This window comes from Portunus trituberculatus, chromosome 9 (genome assembly GCF_017591435.1).
Source record: "Portunus trituberculatus isolate SZX2019 chromosome 9, ASM1759143v1, whole genome shotgun sequence".
Taxonomy (NCBI): Eukaryota; Metazoa; Arthropoda; class Malacostraca; order Decapoda; family Portunidae; genus Portunus; species Portunus trituberculatus.
Genome location: NC_059263.1, coordinates 8348857 through 8371356, shown reverse-complemented (window position 1 = coordinate 8371356; position 22500 = coordinate 8348857). Strand labels below are relative to the sequence as shown.

The following is a 22500-nucleotide window of genomic DNA, read 5'->3' as shown; positions in this document are numbered from 1 at the left end:
CTTCTTTAAAGATTTTGCGGAGAGTTTGTCCTTATCCACTACTTCTTCCTTCTCCTCCTCCTCCCCTTCCTCTTCCTCCTACTCCTCCACTCCTTAACATGGATATATCTTCCCTCTCATTGCTCTAGTTTCTCTCTCTCTCTCTTCGACTGGCTAAACCATCACACACACACACACGCACACGCACACACACACACACACACACACACACACACACACACACACACACACAACTAATTAATTAACTAATATACCTCTTTTGACAACGTAACATCAAAATAAAAGATAAAACAGATAGATAGATAGATAGATAGATAGATAAAGAGAATGTATTTTTAACTTCTCTGGTATAAATATTTTTGGAGATAATTATAATCTATTTTGTATACTCAATTCCATTTATATATTATATACACACACACACACACACACAGGAGTAACTACATGTGCATGTGTATGTATGTATGTCACTTGATAAGTCAGTGAGGAAGTAGACATTTAGAAAAGACATTTTATATAATCTTGTCTTCTTTTCCTCCCTTTCCTCGCCCTCCTTTGCTTTTCTTCGCCCTTCCTTGCTCTACCTTGCTCCTCCCAACACACACACACACACACACACACACATACACACACGCTCACAATGGCGAATATTAACAAGAATTTGGTGCTCCTGAAACTGCTCCTCTTCACTTTCTATGGAGGTTAGTGATGGCCCTGCTGTGTTTTGCTGTGTTTGGAGAGATGGATAGGTAATGAAGGTTGTAATGGAGTAACTTGTTTTATTTTTCTTATTTTGTGTTGTATTTTATCAATTTCTTTACTTATTTTTTTTCCCTCTCCCTGCTACTTCAAATTCAGTGTCTTTCCTCTTTTTCTCTTTCTCCTTTTGTGTTTTATTTTATTTGTTTATGGTAATTTTCTTAAACTTTCTACTCCTTTTGCATTTTCTTCTCCTTTTCTCATTATTTTCTCTATCTCCTTATCCTTCCATCAGTCTGTCTCCTTTCTTTTCTTTTTTTTTTTTTTTCTTTTTTATCATTCTCTAACTCCCCACTTCTTTCAATTCAATCTTCCTTCTTCCTCTCCTTTTTTGTATTTTTTTCTTCTCTTTTTTATCATCATTCTCTCTATCTCCTTTTTCCTTCCATCATTCTGCCTTCTTCTTCTCTTTTCTGCTTTTTCTTCTCTTTTCTTATCATTCTCTCAAACTCATTTCCTTCCTCTCTGTTTTATATCTTCTTTTTTTCCTTGTTATTTTCTCTATCTCCTTCTCCTTCCATCTGCCTTTTCTCACTCCTTTTGTATATGTCCTCCTTTTTTTTCTTATTATTATCTCTTAACTCTCCTCTCCTTCTGCTCCTTTTTATATTTTTCATCTCATTTCTTTATCATTCTGTAACTCCTTCTCCCTCTAACATACTCTGCCTTCTCCCACTTCTCACTCCTGCTTCTCTCTCCGGCAGCTCTGGGGTGTGTGATGGTCTTCCTTAACATCCACATGAGGTTTCTAGGGATCAGCATGCAGGAGGTGACGTGGATCAACTCCGCCCTGCCACTCTTCGCCCTCATTGGTCCGCCCATTGTGGGGATGGTGGCGGACAAGCTGGGACACTACAGGGCTATCACCATCATCTGCATGCTTTTTGGTGGGTGTGGTGTGGTGTTGTGGTGTTGTATTGTATAGTGTTAACCCCTTCAGTACTAAGACACATTTTTATCATGAGAGTTGTGTATGATTAGACCATTTTATTGACATTAGGAACATTAGGAAAGGTCTGTGGAGGTCAGAAAATTAATGGGCACAGTCTTCATGATTTTAATCCTCCACATGAATTTCTGAAGCTGTATAAGACCACCAAATAGTAAGCAGAGTGAATATGGAAACACATCATGTTACTGAAGGGATTAATGAGTGAATATATTATCTAATCATTTTTTCTTAGTTTAAAACAGAGAGGAAAAGAAAATCATAGTTCTGTAATGATAAAAGTAATTCTGACACTTTCTTCCCATTAATTTGATCTTCCAGCTATGTTCCTTCATGTTGGCCTCCTGTTTGTGCCATCCTGCAACTCCACCAGTGCTGAGGATGCCACACTGTCCCTCCACTGCTTCTCTGATAAGGCAGTGCTGGAGGTGGAGTCCTGCCTATCCACCTGCTCCCAGCCCCTCCCACTCATGTCCAATGCCTTCCAGTAAGCCAGGCTCTTGTTGGAATTGTTTTCTAAGACCACTGAGATGATTTGTCACATTTTCTAGAGTGTTCTTGCTGGCGATGCAGAGTTGAAATCATGAATGTACTCTTGAAAAATCTATTAGCATGTTACTACTGTAGAATCCTTGCTAACTTATCACAAGAATCAAAACACTAATTTTTATCCGCTAGAGTATGAAGTATAGAATTCTTGCTAAACTATCTCAAGAATCATTGAAATGCCCTTGAAAACACTAATATTTAACCACTATGGCCTGTTGAAAGTGTAGAATCCTTGCTTAACTATCACAAGAATCATTGAAACACCCTTTGAAACACTAATATTTATCCACTTAGGATCTGTTAGTAGTGTAGAATCCTTTGCTAAGTTAACACAAGAATCATAGAAATACCTTTGAGAACACCAGTACCTAGAACCTGTTGAAAAGTACAATTCTAAACCCCTCTAAAACAACCAGATTGACTGATCTTCCTGTGATGCTAAACTCTAACCTAAACACTAATCAAGTGACACCCTTCTGGCCCCCATAGAGTGGACAACTGCTGGCTGGTGTGTGATGAGCAGCTGACCATCAGGGAGGCAGGCAACATGACCAGCTTTCAGGACAAGGCAGGCAAGGCAGGCAGGGAAAACATCAGTGCACAGTTCTTCATGTTGCTGCAGCCGACCCATGGCACCCCAGAGTATGTGCCCTTTGATGGAGAGCAGGTAAGAGTGACCGGGTTTGAACACCGATGCGAGTGGAGCGAGTTTTTTGTCTCGTCTGATGATTGAGATAATTTGTTAGGTTAAAGGGTGTTATTTAGATAATCTGCTGGTCCAGTTGCTGTTGGAGTGAGTTTTCCTTAGTTTTTTCCCTTGTTTTGTATATGTATTGGCTGTTTTTTTTATGGTGTGTTCTCAAAGGTGTTGGCCACACTGGTAGAATTGTTCAAGTTCTCCTTCTTGTTTTTTTTTTTTTTTTTTCAGTTTCCTCGCTGGTGATGTAGAGTTTTACATCATGAAAACACTCTCTGAAACACTTCTAACTTCCATCAGGGTGTGTTAGTAGTGGTGATAGTAGCAGTTGTGGTAGTAGAAGTAAAAGTTAATTATGGTAGTGCTAATGCTACTACTGCAACTGCAACTACAACTACAACTACAACTACTACAACTACAACTACAACTACAACTACAACTACAACTATTACTACTACTACTTCTACTACTACTACTACTACCCCCACCATTACCTTCCACATATAGACTTACCATCCTCTTCCCATGCCTTTACATACACAAACTCTTGGACTTCACAAAAAATCAACCACAGTAACATGTTTACATACAAACACCTACATTAATTGCTTTCTCACACCACACACCATCCTAACACACAAAATCTTCTTCCCAGCAGGTCCTATTTAGGTTTAACGAGTCGGTGATGCCAGAACAGGTAAGGAATGAGAAGGAGAAGGAGGAGGAGGAGCAAGAGGAAGAAGAGGAGGAAAAGAAAGAGGAGGATGGATCTTGCCACTACCCTTTGCAGAATTTTGTGTACAAGAGCAGCAGATACACCAGCCTCTCTTGTCAGACTCAGGAGCCGCACTGCCAGATTGTGTGTAATATGACGAAGCAGGTATGTGTGTGTGTGTGTGTGTGTGTGTATTTATCTAGTTGTATTTAGCTAGTTGTATATTACAGGGTTCGAGTAGGGCTCATAATGACCTGTTTCCATATCTGATTTTATCCAACTTTTCCTTAAATATATGTACACTTTCTGCTGTTACAATCTCTTCACTCTACCCATGTGTGTGTGTGTGTGTGTATTTACCTAATTGTATTTACCTAATTGTAACATACGGGAAAAGAGCTATGCTCGTGTTGTCCCGTCTCCATATCTATTAATGTCCAGCTTTTTCTTAAAATCATGAATATTCCTTGCGTTGACCACTTCCACGTCTAAACTATTCCATGCTTCCACCCTTCTATGAGGGAAGCTATATTTTTTCACATCTCTCCTATAAGTGGCCATTTTAGTTTTTTCCCATGCCCTCTCGACATTCTTCCATTCCACATACACAGATCTTCCCTATCCATTTTTCCATGCCAATCATCACTCTGTATATTGCTATCAGGTCTCCCTTTCTCTTCTGTTTTCCAGGGTTGGAAGTTGCATTCTTTTCAGTCTGTCTTCATAAGTCAAATCTCTTAAGTCAGGCACCATTTTCGTTGCAGCCCTCTGTACTTTCTCTAGTTTCCTTATGTGTTTCTTTAAGTTCGAGCCCACTGTATTGTTGCATATTCAAGCCTCGGTCTTATCATTGCAGTAATTATTTTCTTCATCATTTCTTCATCTAGATATACGAACGCCACTCTTATGTTCCTCAATAAGTTCAATACTTCTCCAATTATTTTGTTTATATGTCTCTGGCGATAGGTCATTGGTAATTGTCACCCCAAGGTCTTTTTCTTCATGACTGGTTTTATGTCTTCATTTCCTATCTTGTACATACTCCTGATTCTTCTTTCACTCTTGCCAAACTCTATTTTCTTGCATTTTGTCGTGTTGAACTCCATTTGCCATGTACAGCTCCATTTCCATATTCTGTCCAAGTCTTCCTGGAGTAGTTCGCAATCTTTGTCACATCTCACTTTTCTTAACAATTTTGCATCGCCTGCAAATAGGCTCACATAACTGGACACCCCATCCACCATGTCATTTATGTAGACTGCGAACATTACTGGTGCCAACACTGATCCCTGTGGAACTCCACTCTCCACCAATCCCCATTCTGATGGTCTGTCCTTAATTATTGTTCTCATTTCTCTTCCTACCAAAAAGTCTTCCATCCATTTTAGTAAACTGCCATGCACTCCTCCTACCATTTCAAGTTTGTGTGTGTGTGTGTGTGTGTGTTACAGGGCCCAAACTTGTCTTTTTATGTCCTGTCTCTTTCTCCACATTTATCAAGTTTGCCCTTCTCCTGACTGACACTCGCCACACACACCACCTCTCTACTCAACTTGTTCCATTTGGTCTATGTATGTGTGTGTGTGTGTGTGTGTGTGTGTGTGTGTGTGTGTTCGTTTGTCTGTTTGTTTGTCTGTGGTTGATTTAATTGTTTTGTTTCTTGTTTAGTGTTAATGTTTCTCTTGCTGTTTTCTTACTTGTTTTTATGTGTGTGTTTATATTTACTTGTCTCTTGTTTGTGTATTTCTTTGTCTTTACTTGTCTGTCTGTCTGTTTAAGTGTTTGGCTGTGTATCTGTTTATATTTACCTGATCTGTTTACTTGTTTACTTGTTTATTTCACCTGTGTATCTCTTTGTTTGCATCTACTTCTTTTCTCACCTGTCTTAATTAACTTACTTGTAATTTATCTGTTTTCTCATCTGTCTTCATTAACTTGCTTGTAATTTACCTGTTTTTTCACATGTCTTAATTAACTTGCTTGTAATTTACCTGTTTTCTTACCTGTCTTCATGTCTCTGTTTCCTTTTGTTTTTTAATATCTTTATTTATGTGTATAGAAGTGCTTGCTTGTATTAATGTTTCTCTAGTCCCTTTTTTATTTATGTTTATTTGTTCAACTTCAACAAAAAGGTGTGTGTGTGTATGTATGTATGTATGCATTTATGTATATGTATACCTGTTTGCACTTTTTTTCGTCTTCATTTTTTTTTTTTTTTTTTTTTTTTTGCAGGATTAAATAAATCATAGCTTTATCCATTTCCCCTACCAAACACAAGTTTAATCTCAAAGAAAAACCTAACACAACATCACATCACCAAAATATATACCAATTTTACTTAAACTTAACATAAACCACAACATAAACTCATGATAACCTAATCTAACCTACCCTACCCTACCCTACCCTACCTACCCTACCCTACCCTACCCTACCCTACCCTACCCTAACCTACAAATCAAGACACACACCTCTCCTCACCAGGGCAACGACACACAGCTGCTGGACACCTCATCATGCTGCCAGGTGACGCTGTGGGTGTACTTCAGTCTAAGGGCTCTGGCGGAAATGTTCTCCTCTATCCTGGTGTCTCTGCTGGAGGCTGTGGCGCTGACAATGGTCCACCAGCACAATGGAGACTACGGCAGGGAGAAGATGTTTGGTCTCCTGGCTGTGGGTGAGGCCTGTTGTGTTTCTGTTGGAGTGGTTAACCTCTTCAGTACAATGACACATTTCCATATTCATTGTGGTTACTATTTGGTGATTTTATACACCTTAGGAAACTTACATGTAGGATTGAAATAGTGAAGACTGTGGCTTTTAATCTTCTGACCTTTATAGACCCTTTGTAATGTCAATGGTATTGTCTAATGGTATACAAATCTCAAGGTAAAAATGTGTCCTAGTATTGAAGAGGTTAAGGGATGAGAGAGAAGGCAAGGTTAAGTTTTACTATAACACACCAAACACAGCTAGCTAAACACTTGCTAACTTTGGCTGAGGCTTGTTTTATTTCTATTGGAGTGGTGAAGGGCTGAGAAAGAAGGCAAGGTTAGGTTCTGTATACTTTAAGACAAACACAACTATATGGATGATCAAACACAGCCACGAAAATACTTTCCGACTGTGGGTAGGTCTTGCTTTATTTTTTTCAGTGTTGGACTGGCTAAGAGGTGAAGGTGAATGGTGCCCCAGCTATTAAACACAGCATCAAGACAGACATAGCTAGGTGAACTTAACATGCACCAGTGTCTCCTTGCATTTATTTCTTTATGTTTTTAAAACTAAGTGAGTTTTTCTTTACTAAAACAGACTCAGGTAGACAAGACACGATACCCAGATAGTTTCCTTATAGCTCTTTTTTACAACTTTAACACTAACGCAGAGCCTGTAGACCAGTGGTGTCTAACCTTTTCCTGAGTGAGTACCACTTGGGGATCCTGTACAGTCACCGCATACTACCTGGTTTCAGAATACTCAATTTCAGTAAATGTCAATTTATACACAAGTAGAACATAAATGAACTAACAACAAGGAACATACCTCAGTTTAATGTGAGGAATGCATCTGTTTCCTCTCTACCAACTGACTAGTGCCAGATTATCTTGTGGAAGGCAATAATAACTTTTTTTCTGAGAAATTAATTGATTTAATTTAATTAAAAATTGCATATGATCCCGAAATTCCTCATGTGCCACCTGGAAGGCCCCCGCACACCACTAGTGGTATGCATGCCACAGCTTAGGGACCACTGCTGTAAAATAATAAACACAGCTTGGCAAACGCTGTAAAGACATTAGATAAAACGCTCAATACACCCGGATTGTTTCCTTATAACTCTTCTCTACACCTCTAACACTAACTCAGGCAATGTAAGTTAATAAACCGAATGCTGCTAGGCAAACACAGCAGACACCACTAGGTAAAACACTCATAATGCCCCAGATAGTCTCCTTACAACTCTTCTTTACACGTCTAACATTAACTCAGGCAATGGAAGTTAATAAATCAAACACAGCTAAAACACTCGCATAGTAGTGAAGTAACATTACACTCTCCTGGTGTCCCCTTGCAGCCCTGTTCACACCCCTCAGTGGGTTCCTGGTGGACTCCAAAGTGGGCACGTTTGGCATCTACAGCTATGCCCCAGTCTTCTATGTGTTTGGCACCCTCATGCTCATCACTCTGGTCACCACTTTTGCCCTCCCCATTCAGGTCAAGATCCAGCGTCGCAGTCTGGTATGTCCTACTTTGAAATTTTTTTTTACAGTTCTAGATGCAGAATGACAAGATTTCTGCATTATTAACTGAAGAAATACTCTTGAAAACCCTGCTAATCATCTCTGTGACCTAGGAAAATAGTCGTGGTGAGAGCAAAGTGTTTCTGAATATGAGCCTTAGTGCTGTGAATTGTTGCTCGTCACAGTGAAAGAGTAAACATGAAAACTTAACACTATAATTGACTTTCTAACTCATACTTATGGTTCCAGGACTCATTTTCATATTGATTCAGCTTATTATTTGGTGATTTTAAATGGCTTCAGAAACATGTAGGCGGTTAAATTAGTGAAAAATCTAGCCGTTAATCTTGTAACCTCAATACACTCTTCCTAATGTAAATAAGATTATCTAATCATACCAGAAATTCATGATAAAAATGCCCTCCAGTACTAAAGAGGGTTAAAGATTCTTTTTTTATAGTATTGTAAGTTTTTTGCTCTTGACTGATGCCTCTTGCAGATAAAAAATAGACAGATAAATAACTTTACCACTGAACAGCTGAAGAATATGGCCCAACTGGTGCGAACGGCCGAGCTGAGTGTGCTGCTTCTCATCATGACAATCCTGGGCACTTTCTGGGGCTACCTCATCACCTTTGTCTACCTGTACCTGGAGGACCTCAAGGCAAGCAAGCTTCTCATCGGCCTCACCACCTCCTTCAGCATCCTGCCGTCCGTGCCCTTCCTCTACCGCAGTGGCGTGGTGGTCAAGTACTGCGGCCACCACTACCTCATCATGCTGGCCTTCGTGGGGTACTGCGTGAGGTTTGCTGGTCAGTTACTCTGGGGATTTGTTTTGTTTTTGTCCTGTGGTGCGGTTCAGCTTGTGTCTGGTTTTATTTGAGTTTATTTTTTTATACGGTTGAAAAAATTTTTTGTATGTCTTTCTTGTAAGTGAAATTGTAGTACAGTACTGCATTTTCTTTTTGTTGTTGTTGTTGTTTCATGGGTGTTCTGCATTGGAGTTTAGTTTGTCATCTCTGTTTTCATCTTTTTTTACAGAGTTAGTCAAGTTTTCTTATGTATTTCTTATACGTGAAATTGTTATAACGTATTGCTTTATTTTTCTTTAGTTTTCATGGGAGTGTGTTGATCTTTTTTTGTCCCTGATGGAATGGAGTGAAATTTATTGTCTGTTTTTAATATTTTGATTATGTTGAGTCAAGTTTATTTTGTTTTAAAAAGTGAAATTGTTATAATGTACTTTTCTTTCATTTCATTGGTGTGTGTTGATCTGTGTTGGTTTCTCCCAGCATGTCTAACTCATCCTCTCCTCCAGGCCTGTCTTACATCACCAATCCATGGTGGGTGGCACTCATTGACACCCTGGAACTCTTCACTCTCAACCTCCTCAATGTGTCAGCAGCAACTCTTGCCTACAAGCTGGCCCCCAAGACCTTCGTGGCCACAGCTCAGGCCCTTGTCTGGGTGTCCCACTACAACATAGGTCAGTAGGTGTCATAAGGAAACATGAAAACTTGTGGAAAATGATTGATTTGATCTGGTTTCATTTGATGGCATTGCAGCAAAACATTCATAGTTCAAATATTAATGTTAAAGATGAAATGATAGTAAAAAAATTAAACTTAAAGTTCGTTGGTTTTAGTTCGGGTATCCATCACATTTGATGTTCTCCAGAACGTCAGCTAGGTGAACCCAACTCCCCACTGTGGCACTTCAACCACAGCAGTAACCTCCCAGTAAACAGCTTAAACTAATGAGCCTGAGTGAGACTCAATCTGCGACCTTAGCAATGCCAGGCCAGTATTTTACCATATATTCACCAGAAATGTGAATAAGTATATGAATAAGTAAAGAAAGCTGCAAGAGTTAACCAGTACACTCTCAGTCTTTCATACCTTTCTCAGGTAAACTCTGGAACTTCCTGCCTGTGTCTGTATTTCCAACTTCCTATTACTTGACTTCATTCAAGAGGGAGCTGTTTCAAGATACTTATCCTTGTCCTTCGGCTAACTCTATCAGATCTTTATGAAGACTGGCAACTGAGTGGACCTTTTTTTTTTTTTCTTTATCTTTTTTGTTACCCTTGACCAGTTCTTCTCTCTTACATTAAAAAAAAAGAAAAAGAAGAAACCATCGGGCCTACACGTGTCAGTTCTATTATGACACTTGCCTATTTATTTCCACCTATCATTCTCAGGTCGGTGCATTGGAACCTTCGTGGGCGGCCATCTGCTGGTGAAGTACGGCCACAGGCGAGTGTTCCAGGGTGCCTCGGTGATGGCTGCCACCTGTGCTGCTATATACCTCGGCCTGCACCAGCTCATTAACTACTACAAGGCCCGCAGGAGTGCCGCCCCAAAGCCTCAGCCTGTCCGGGAGAACGGTGCGTGTTTCTTTGCTGTTTGGGTTTCTTCGTTTGTGTATTTTTGTGTTTTTGTTTATTCATTTATTTTGTTTATTTTTGCGGGAGGCACAGATGGTCGATGGAATGTTTTTTTTAATGTTTTGGTTATTTTGTCAGTTTTTATATATTTGATATATTTATACGATTTTTATTTGCTTACGTAGCTTTTTATTGATTTATTCTTATTCACTATTTTATTTTCTTATTGTTATTGGTTACTATTTTTGGGGAGTCAGGGCTGGTATTGTCACATCACTTTCCTACTCTCCATTGTAACAAACATAGCATGCATTTCTTATATAAATTTTTGTTGCTCTTGACTGGTGCCCTTCTTGGATAGAAAACAAAGGAATAAATAAATAAAATAAATAGATAAAGATAACTGTCATATGCTCATAATGAATCTAACCCTTTACCTAACCTAACCTAACTCAATCTAAACACCCCACCCCACCAAAAAAAAAAAAAAAAAAATAATAAACTTAACCTAACCAGAGTTAATACAACCTTAATTAACCTAATCCAACCCAACCTAACCTAACCTAACTTATCTACAGGCAATGTTCCCAATGGCCGCTACACTCCCTTAGCTGTGGCGGAGGATGAGAGGCTTTGATGTCGGCCTGCACTAGACACCAACAAGCCAGCCGGGTCACCACAGCTGGTCGGGAGGAGTGTGTGCGGCGGCGCTGAGATGAAAAAGCTCTGTGATATTTCAGGCTGAAGTATAAACCAGATGATGATGATGCATAGGGACCTTCACTGCAGGATATAGTCATGTAAATAAGACCCTTAAGCCATTACCGTTAGTGCTTAAGACGTGTGTGTAGGAGAACAAGAGGAACACCCCATCTTACCCATTCCCTCTCCAGAGAACGTTATGTCAGGTGTTAGAGGAATTTGTCTAGGTCTTTGTGTTATGGATGGTGTGACTTCTCATGTTCTGTTGATGGAGGGGAATGTGTAGCTTGTGGGGGGCTGCTCTGAGAGGGCTTTGTGGCCTTGAAGGGGCTGTGCTTCCTTTCTGAAGAGCTGTATGACCTTTTGGGAGTTCATGTGGCTGTCTGAGAGGATACATAGTCTTCTAAGGGGCTCTGTGGTTTATTGAAGGGTTGTGTGGTCTTCTGAGAGGCTGTGTGGTTTTCTAAAGGATTGTGTGGTCTTCTGAGAGGCTGTGTGGCCTTCTAAAGGACTGTGTGGTCTTCTGAGAGGTTGTTTGGTCTTCTGAGAGGCTGTTTGGTCTTCTGAGAGGCTGTGTAGTCTTCTGAGAGGCTGTGTGGTCTTCTAAAGGACTGTGTGGTCTTCTGAGAGGCTGTGTGGTCTTCTGAGAGGCTGTGTGGTCTTCTGAGAGGCTGTGTGGTCTTCTAAAGGACTGTGTGGTCTTCTGAGAGGCTGTGTGGTCTTCTAAAGGACTGTGTGGTCTTCTGAGAGGCTGTTTGGTCTTCTGAGAGGCTGTGTGGTCTTCTGAGAGGCTGTGTGGTCTTCTGAGAGGCTGTGTGGTCTTCTGAGAGGCTGTGTAGTCTTCTGAGAGGCTGTGTGGTCTTCTAAAGGACTGTGTGGTCTTCTGAGGGAGTGTATGGCTGTGTGAGAGGCTGTTTAACTTTCCAAGGGTCTACATGGTCATGTGAGTCACACTTGGGGGAAGAACCTGGTGCTATGAGTGTGGTGGTCCCTCTGCCAAGCACATCGTTGCCGCAGTCACTAGTATATGTACAAGATTAGCATTGACCTGAGTACTCTGCTTCACTCCAGTCAGTGCTACGTCAACCAAACCCTGAATGTACAATGATGTAGCTGTACGTGTGTGTGTGTAGCAAGCAGTGACCACAGCTGGCTCCCCTCATGTCTCAGTGTCTGTATATCTTGGTGCACAGCTAAGGTGAGCACTGCCAGCCTGTGTCACTCCTGCAAGGACTCAGCGGGACTCAGCAGTGTCCAGAGAGACTGAGTGGTGCTCCTTAGCCTTAGCACAGCAGTGGTAGTCATGTGGAGGTATGGAGACTTGCTGTGGGAGAAATGCTGTGCTTGGAGTAGGAGGAGGAGGAGGAGGAGAAGGAGGAGGAGGTAGAAGAGGAGAGTAGTTTTGCCTCATGTTTGTCAGTGAGGTGCATAGAAACTCATGTATATGGTGCCAAAAATTGAAGAAAGACATGCTGTGAGGAAGAGAAAAATAGAGAAAAAAGTAAAAAAGTATACTTATATGGTACATGTATAGTATGTATTAGATAACAATTTAACTCCACTTGTATCCTTGTCAGTCTGTCTGTGTGTCTACCTATTTGTCTGTTCATCACCCTCAATGAGTAATCTTAAGACAACCCTTTATTTACCAACCTTCCAAACACCACTACATATACCGTCTGCCTGTCTGTATGTCTGTCCATCTGTCTATATATCCACTCTTTACTTATGTATCAACTCTGCCTGTCTGTTTATCATCTATTTTCACTAATCACCCACCTAATCTCCACCTATTCTCCCTAACTATCAATTAATTCATCACCTTTAGTACCCAGCCATAAGATAACCATGTTTTTATCAGTCACCCACACAACTTAACCTTCCCTGCCTGACTCCTGCCTCTGTGTTACCTCTACATGCACACTACTACTACTCTTAAATCAGACCTTAGAAGAAGTATTGGTGTGCATGGAAACTCTGTCAACTCAGCCCATCCAAAGAAGCTGGAGTAGTGATGAAAGTATGTGTTACCAGTCAGTGTTACCATCTAAGGGTGGTGAGTGTTGTGTGGTGAGCGCCCAGGAGTATTGTATTGTGGTGATGTTACCTACCGTGGTGGTGAAGTGTTGTTAAGGGTACATTTGTGTTACCATCTGTTATGTAACTTTGAAGTGTATCTGTGTATCTATCTGTCTATCTATTTGTTGGTCTATTTGTTGTGTTGTGTGTACTTATGTATGTATGTATGTATGTATGTGTATGTCTTTGTTGTTGTTGTTATTATTGTTGTTTTGTTTGTGGTTATTGATTATTTAGTCATTCATCTTTTTTTTTTTTTTCAAATTGTCGAAGGTCCTCAAGTGTCTGTAGCAGTATTGTCTCTCTTCTGTCTCTATTATTTATGTCCTTTTCATCTATAATTGTTGAAGGATGTGTAGTATTGTCTTTTTTTCCTCCTATCTTTATTGTAACAGTTGGAAAGTTGGAGAGATGTTTGTTTTGGTATGGTATCTTTCTCTCATCTGTCTTATTTCTATTTCTTGCTATTGACAGAATGTAAGTAGCTATACTATATCTTTTTTCCTTGTTGTTTTTATCTTATTTTATTTCTTGTATTTTAAAGTATGTATTAGTAATATCATGTCTTCCCAGTTTCTTCTTCCTCTTTTTCTCAATGTAGTTCAGAAACTGGTAAGAAAAATGTATGTAGCAAATGTTTTTTGTCCTCTCATCCTCTTTTTTTTCTATTGTATAAATGCATAGTATACCACATGTTCTTAGCTAGTCTGTTAATGATAACTTTAACCTGTGTAATCAATATTCACTGTTATAAGAGTTTAGTGAGAATGAAGCAAGTGGTGACACAAGGAGCACATTCAGGAAGACACCAATGATGTCTTCCAATCAGTCCTGCCACAGACCATTCACTCCTCCTGCCAGTGCCCTTCACTCTTACCTGCATTGTAATGTAAAGGTAAATCATACGTCCATAGATTGAAATTTGCCTTTAGTCCTTCCTTCTCATTCTCCAATACTTCATCTTCCAAGTGACTCACAATGATAATGAGATGGTGCTTCACTGGAGTAACTCTTGGTGGCAAGTTTATGAAACAAAACAAAATTAAAGTGTTAATTAGCACTTCATATTCATTTTTCTGCCACTAACATCTCATCAGATTATTCTTTTAATATGTGAATGTGAATCTTGCTTGTGTTAAAAAAAGGACAATAGATAAAACTCTCTTCATGAGTGTTACATTTAGAGAGAGAGAGTAACCTTTATTTCTTTGCTCTTCTGCAATACTTCCTTTGTTTTCCTGAAGCAGTGCAGGGCCAGTGAGTGAGAGTGTCAGTGGTGCCACATGTCTGCTGGATGGCACGGCACTGTGGCGTGAACTAAGAGTCCGCTGTGCAGTCTGGGGAGTCTGAACCAAAACCCGCAGTATTGAAGGACTAGACTGTATTTTGACTCCTGGACTAACAGTTACATGTATACGAGTTCTCGTGAATGTATTACTCGTTCCCTGTTGTATAATGTACAGTGTATACAAACCTACATATTTTAATGTCATTACTTTTTTACTATAAGAGAAAAAACTATTTAGATTTGGTATGAATGGGAATCTGTGTGTTAGTAATCAGTGAATTTTCAGCCTTAGCTAGACTCTGTTGCCTGATTAAGAGATGTGGTACTTCCCTGCAGCCACCACAGCCACAACCAACCACTACCACTGCAGTAAACCCTTGCTGTTGCTGTAGTGAGGCACCATGGAGCAAGGCCAGCTTATGTCCAAACACTGGCTCTATCTGATGGTTGTTATAGTGAAGTCTTTTTAGCAAACTCAGGTCACTAAATAAAGGCAGTCATTCAGTAATATATATTTGTACAACTCTCACTGTATCTTTCCTGACTTTCTGCCATATTTAGTGAAGACTATTTCACTGTGTGCTGTGGCTGGGAGGCTCTGCAGAGATGTTATTTTTTTGCTTCTTATAACAATGCAGACTTTGTTACATGCCAGGCTTGTTCAGTAGCTGAGAGCATTCCTGACAGCCAGTAGCGGCTGTACCAGGGTGTGCTGCACAGGGCTGTACTGTATCCTGTTACCAAACCTGCCCTGAAGTGTTGCCACTTGTTGATGTGATGAGTCAGGTGAATCAGTGATGAGTGAGTGATGAGTGGTGAGTGTTTGTTGAGTGTTTCCCCTTGTGTGTTGATGGTGGTGGTGGTAGGAGAGGGGAAAAGAGCAGTAGAGATGCAGCTAGTCAGGGAGTCAGCAACAGTTTTGAGGTGGTGGTGGTGGTGGTTGTGGAGGTGGTGTGGGAGTTACACAGATGACATGAGAGTCTGGTGTTGATGGAGGTGTACTGAAAATGCTGAAGGTGATATGGGAAGCATGAATGATTGGCAAAGTGCAATACTAGAGATGACATACATAGATGAATAGTATATACCTATTATGTTTCCTATACATATGCTCAAATTAAAGAATATTAGTGGGTGTAGTATATGTACGCAGAGTAATTATTGAATCAGCTGTTAATTAAGGTAAACAATCCACCACCACTGAAGGCAAAAAGAAATACATTAACATAGCATAATTTGCATTAGTTATTGAGTGGAACTATATAAGAGTCTAGCATCAACCTTTTCACTGCAATGTACAACAGATCATAGTAACTGAAGCTTGCCACAAAATTTATATGTACATATGAAAAAAGAAAAAGGTTAAGACAATAGATTTTCCAATTAGTACCAATCTAGTACATACACTCCTCAGAAATAGCTGTGAGGTGAAAAGAAGCATACTGTGATGAAGTACAGATGTGTCAAGTAACAAAAATTAAGTATATGTCTTCTTTTATCTTACTTTTCTTTCCATACTGTCTCTTTTTCATCATATAGCCTACCGAATGGAGGGAAAAAGACATCAGGTAACAAAACAACAGTGAGAGGATCAGATAGCATTACAGTGACCAGGGTGGGGAATCAGCAACAGAGATTATGTATTTTTTGTATTTTGTCTTTTTTTTTCATACTGTCCTTCTTCATCATATAGCTTACCAAATGGAAGGAGGAAGACATCAACGGTGAGAGGGTCAGATAGCATTAAAGTGACCAGGGTGGAGAATCAGTTACAAAGATTATGTATATGTCTTTTTTATCTTACTTTTCTTCCATACTGTCTTTTCTTATCATATAGCCTACCAAATGGAAGGAAGAAGACATCAAAAAGTGAGAGGGTTAGTTTTCTTTGTAGTCACCAGGGTGGAGGATCAGTGACTGGTGTAGTAACCCGCCTGTCCTCCTTGGGTTGTGATGAGTGGTGCACATTAGTCACTGGAGGGAGCAGCAAACACTGGGGCCTTTACTGCTGCCCAACAGGTTCCCTCCGGCTCCCAGTTTGCCGATAGAGTGGCAGGGTTCCTGATACCAAGCGTTAGTATAAGGGGATGTCTTTGTGTTTTGTAGGTCTGGCATTATTGTTTATTAGGCGTGTGTAGAGGAGTGAGATGATGTCAGTGGGTTTTGTTGGATCTGTGAGGGGTTAGAATGCGTATGTGTGTGTGTGTGTGTGTGTGTGTGTTTTTTGTTTAAATGTCCAAGATAGCACTATTGTTGAGTTTAGAAGGGATTAGTGCATTTTTGTGTTTGTGTGTGCGTTACATATCGATGATAAACGTGCATACATGTTCTTGTTTCCTGTCTTACTCATTCCAATTTTTTTTTCAATTTTTTTTATCAAGCATCATCTGTTTTGTATATAAATCATTATGTTTTTATGAGTTTATCAGATAACTTGCTTTAGGGGATCTATCTGTCTGTACGTTTGTCTGTCTGTTTGTCTGTGTTGTCCCCCCAAACTGTTTTCTGTATCACATTACATGTATTACATCTTTCCTCCTGCTTATATTGACAGCAGTTCATAATGGTGTAGATAGTTGCACTAAAGCCCCCAAGATTACAAGCCAATTAATCCCAAACATATTCTACCAGTACAGTTGTTAGTCAGTAAGGAGACGGCGAGAGACAGACACACACTCTGTCTGTCCCGGCGCCTCAAACATTCTTATCTATTAATACTCTGATACATTTTCTATGCATTTTTGTGTTTGATTATCCTCCTCTTTTTTTTTTTTAGTTATTTACTTTTTTTTTTTTTCATCTGTATATTGAAATATTGGAAGTATGTATGTATGTATGTATGTTCTTGTATGTATGTTCTTGAATTAGTGCTTTGTTTTGGATTTTTTTTTCCTTTTTTATTTTTTTTCTTAATTTCTTGAAAGGGAATGTGGAATACTACTGGTTTGAATCAATTGTTATTCTCTGTGCTTATTTATATATTCTCTTTTGTATGAATGTGAAAGAAGTATTTTCTAGATGAATTTAGTATTATAAGCAATTCACAATATTATTTTTAGGTATGAATCAATATTTTTGCTGTTTACATTATGTTTATGAATTAAGCATCAGCTACAATTCTACATCCTTTTTTCTTATTGAACGAAGTATGTTCTGCAATTCGTAATTCCTCCATCTCAGCACACTTGTATATGAATTAGATGACACTGTACTGACACTTCACAACATTCATCACAACAGTATGGTCTTTGATGCCACACTACTCATGTCACTTTGCTCATCACCTCACATGACTGTTCACTAGTGCCAGTAGCAACATAGTGAACAATACACTCAACGACAAACTTCATCACCCGAGTATTTTCTGGTTAACATTTCACTTTTCTTAATATAACAGTGCTTTGTTTTTTTGTTTTATTTTTTTTCCTGCCCCATCACTACACAAGGAGGTGCATACACACATAGAAACACCATAGCATTTCAATACAGAACTTTATTAATTATAGCAGACACAACCCATGAACACCTATCAATATTTCACGTTTCTTCTCATAAATCTTGTTAGTTTAGTTAATCTGTTATTGCCTTACGTAGCCTGGTATTACTGGTGCAAGGTTAAGAGGTGTTATACATGCAGTATTTATTAAGAGTACTTTAGCTTCCTCCATTCAGTACTTGTTAAGATACACAAAGCTTATGGCAACAGTGTGGACAGGAACATTAGCTCATAAAGCTCTCTTAAAGAACAATATGAGACCTGGTCCTTGATCATGCTTGGTGTCAGTAATGTTGGCATGCCTGACTTGACGTAATACTGATATGCCGATCTATTTCCCAGGTCATGGTGTACGACAGCCATCCTTAGTGTGCAGGGCTGCCAACTGTTGCCACTGTAATCATTGTCCATTGTGTCAGAATATGAACCTGTTATTTTTTATTTTATTATTTTTTTTCAGAGAGTTTTGGGAGGTAATGAACAGCCAACACTCTGAGTAACACATTAGACTGTCACAGCATCCACTATACATAAGCCTAACATTTGAAGCAAGCTAACCTTAACAAGTATTGCATCCAGGAAACCTCTTGCAGAAGTAATGGTAGTAAAGTTATGATGTGTGCAGTAACTTGCTTCATATACATACTAGGTTACCAGGCATGGGAATATTATGAACACACTGCAAACTACAGCCTTAAGATGATGAATTTATACACATTTTAGTGGTATGTGATCTTGTACTTTTAAATTATTATCATTATACTGTTAAAACATCCAAAAATTTCTTTACATTTTGATATCTTACTCTACAAGTTTTAATTTACACAGTAGTAAAAAGAAAGATAAAAAATCACTTAATGTACTTTTCAAATTCAATCATTTTAATACACAATTCCACAATCAAAACAACCACACTAACATTAATATTATAAAAAGGAAAGATATAGAAAAAAACAAACACATTGCATGGTTGATAAGTAATGAAGGTAATACAATGAGAGCATAAGTAGATTATCATATTCCTAAGCTACATAATAAAACAGGTACAGTGATTAATGTCCAAGTTCCTACAGATAGTACAGGTGAGCCAGCCGGACAAGCCCAAATGAAGGAGATACAGGGAGGAGACAAGACGGTGAATAGGATGCAGTGTGTGTGTGTGTGTGTGTGTGTGTGTGTGTGTGTGTGTGTGTGTGTGTGTGAAAGGAGGACATCTGAAGGCACATCACTGGGCAGCTGGTTCACAAGAGAAATATTAAGAAGAGGCACCTCCGGAAATGACCTGCTTTTATCCAAGTGGCAAATCCTGGAGGAGATACAGTAATATCACAGTTAAGGTCGACACATCACCATGAACTCCTCCTCCTCCTCTTCCTCCTATTCAAATATTCTCTTTTTCTCTAATTTGTTAACCTTTTTTCCACTTCTTTTTAGTTCATTTTCTTTTTTTCCAGGTAATTCTCCGCTTTATCTTTGAATCTATTCATTGCTTTTTAAATTCTTGATCTCTTACTACCTTTCCTCCATCATCATCTTCCTCCTTATTCTTACACACCATCTTCCAAACTATTCTCTTCTCTTCCACCGCTACATGATTTAACACCACCACCATCTCTTCCACCACCTTACACCTCCACGTCATCCTCTTCCTCCTCCTCCTCCTCCTCCTCCCCGGTCCGCTGCTCCACCCCGGCCACAGCTGCTTCATCCTCCCCCACCTCTATATTGACATTGATCTCAAGCCGCAGTGAATATTAGTAACCATGAACCCGACGGCAATGATGAGGGGCAGACGAACTCGAGACGCCCAGGCCAGCTTGAAGAGAAAGGATAGAAGAGGGGGCAGGCCTTTCGACCCCCCCACCAGCACTGTTGTTAGGTCACGCAGCATCCCGATAACTCAAGAACCACCAGCCTGAGCGTACTCAGCCTTCCTGTGGTGGTAATGGTTGATAGTATTAGAGTCTGGTTTGATCTCAGGCATTTTTGACTTTTATAGGTCATGGAGATGATTACCTGGGTTCTCAAGTGTTTTTAAGTTTGTGATATAGATGTCTTGTTATTCTGTTGCTTGAAGTGTAAAATGGCCTTAAAAGTGTGTGTAATTAACTTGACCTAACCTGTTGTAGTTACGCTAATTAAATATTTACTTAATTAGCCTTGACTTTACCTTACTTTATTTTAACAGACTTTGATTAACCTGACCAAGCTGAATTTAACTTGGGTATTTAATCTAATGTAAAGTAAAATCTTTCTACTTCTAATCTAACAGTAATAAACTTAACGTGGCCTGAAGAAACTTGAACTTGACTTGACCTGACATCACCTTACCCAGTCACTCACGGAAACAGGATGCTTTATCAGCTTATCAATAAGAACAGAATAAGACATTTGCTTTCCTGCTACCTTACTGAGGAGACAAGAAATATTTACAGAACTTAATTTCCTCTATATATTTACCTTATTAAAGGGTCCAGGCAGCAGCAAAGGGGTATCTCAGGAAAGGGGAGGCTCAGAGAATGGACTGTTATAGAAATAAAGACCCACGCCTAGCTTCAGGACGGCCCTACTCCGTGTTTACGTTCACAACCATCCGGATTTGACATAACTGTAGACGTTCGATGAAAATATCGACATGTTAAAGTATTGTAAATTTCAGCATCATTTCATAAATCCAAGAAACCATCAATGATACAAAATAATTTACCTATCAATACGTCTACATTGATAAAAAAAAAAACATTATACAATTGTAATATCTTTATGTTCAGACAAATATATAGAGGAAAAGTCCCTTCATCTCCCGCCTGCTCCTCACACACACACACACACACACACACACACACACACTATTCCATTAATTACCGCTTATCTATATGCATACATAAGCCAATAAGATTTCTATGATAACGAGAATAGGAATAGAATGAAGGATGTCGATTTTTGGTCTTGCCTTGGTAACACTGTTGTGGGTCGAGTTGATAACACAGAGACTCCTATCCCGCACTTTCCGCAGAAGAAAAGTAAAAAAAAAAAAAAAAAAAAAAAAGCGCGAACAGCTGAACACTTCAGTTTTTGGCAAGACAGAGTGTTGTTGAGTGCTTGGTTGATCACATACGTAAACCGTTCGTACTGAGGCGATGATGGTTTGGTGAGTGTCTATAGTATCCAACGAACTGTGCTGGGTTTTATGTGTGTGCAATGGAGGATATGAGCAGGAAAGCAGTTGTTTACCTGTGTTGTGAAAAGAACATGAAACCAAACCACCTACTCAGATGCCTTGGCAATTTAAGTGACTGAGAAAATGAACAGTGGAAACGAAAGTGATAATGCTAATAATGAAAGCAATGATGTGTATGTGTGCGTGTGGGTTTTAGAACTTGTTATAATGCTTATTGTGGCGGAACAAGATTGTGAGTGTGTTGGTGACCGCGGTTGGTGAACAAGCATAATGATTTCACGGTCCTAACTCGTGCTCATCTACTCTAACTTGATCCCTCTGTCCCCCATGGCAATACATCAACGAATTAACGCCTGCCGATACTTGAAAGCCGCTGAAATGCAAGATTTTCTTCCGTAAACCAAGGGATGACTAGAGGCAGTGGACATGTCTCAGCATCATGTCCTTTTATTTGTTACGTATTATAAACCAGGTATGTCATAAAGTGGAGGTGCATGCCTAGTCTTTCACATCAGCTGTTGAGATACACCCGCAATGCCACCTTTGTGTGTCAGGAATGCCCAATAAGACGAAATAGCTGGCGGCAGCCGGCTTTCCCGGGCGGCCATCTTGATGACGTCATCAACAGGTCCCAGCCTGCATCAGCCTGGCCAGTTCCAACATTATTTTAATTTTTCTCAGCTCACTTATTTCGCCTCTCAAGTAAGTTTTCATGCTTTCTACATTTATTTGGGAGTGTTCAAATTGTGTTCCATGGTTGTGTTGCGTGAAATACGGTGATTTAGAGGCTCTTTGCGACTTAGATAAGAGCCCTGTTTCCGTTGCAAAATTTTCAAACCCGATATCTGTGATTTTTTATTTCAATCTGTGACGAAGTATTTGTGTCTTCAAAGAATAGTTAATGATGGTTGAAGTGTGTTTCGCTCCTGATAAGCTGGGTGTGTAGACTTTAAGAGTGATGTATAGCGCTGTTAAAGTGTGTAAAAGTGTCACATGAGATAAATCATTTTGTATAATTTCAGCGTGCTGTCAGGTTTTAATGTGTTGTGAAAGTAGTTCATATTTTTAAAAAGTGTTGCCGATCATGTTGAATAAGATTGGTAGGCTTTAGAAATATATTCAAGCATGTCGATGATATAGTACTTTTATTTATGCTATTTTTGAAATATTTCTATTATTACTCAGCTTGTCAATATTTTTGGATTTTAGAAATTAGTTTTGAGTGATGACAAATCAAAATTTTTATAACATTCGTGTCCAGCTGCCTTTTTGAGAATTGGCATTTTCAAAATGCTTTAAGTTACGTATATATGTGACATCATCAGTCGGGGGCGCCCACCGGCTGGACCCAGACCCAGACCCACACCTGGCTCCCTCCCGTACGTTGTTTGCGTGCGTGTGTGTGTTGTTTTGCATATCATTGTTCAGATGTTTATTAAGTGTGTGTGTGTGTGTGTG

At 39.5% G+C, this 22500-nt stretch overlaps 1 protein-coding gene and 1 long non-coding RNA gene across 3 annotated transcripts; one reads left to right on the top strand and one right to left on the bottom strand.

Moving 5' to 3' along the window:
* Positions 1 to 465: 465 nt before the first annotated feature.
* Positions 466 to 17103, top strand: LOC123501209. Of its 2 annotated transcripts, none has more exons than XM_045249892.1 (11): positions 466 to 701; positions 1464 to 1646; positions 2030 to 2195; positions 2747 to 2924; positions 3613 to 3834; positions 6154 to 6346; positions 7745 to 7908; positions 8449 to 8722; positions 9229 to 9396; positions 10111 to 10296; positions 10875 to 17103. In XM_045249892.1, the coding sequence occupies exons 1-11, from the start codon at positions 641 to 643 to the stop codon at positions 10931 to 10933; spliced, it is 1854 nt and encodes a 617-aa protein (XP_045105827.1). In that variant the 5' UTR covers positions 466 to 640; the 3' UTR covers positions 10934 to 17103. The 2 variants fall into 2 exon arrangements, with proteins under 2 accessions (XP_045105827.1, XP_045105826.1); XM_045249891.1 differs by having other exon boundaries at positions 3610 to 3834.
* On the bottom strand, positions 13249 to 20616 carry LOC123501212. Its single transcript, XR_006673589.1, has 2 exons — positions 20322 to 20616; positions 13249 to 19795 (listed from the first exon to the last, which is right to left on the bottom strand). It is a non-coding gene; the product is annotated as an uncharacterized LOC123501212 (long non-coding RNA).
* Positions 20617 to 22500: the final 1884 nt, after the last annotated feature.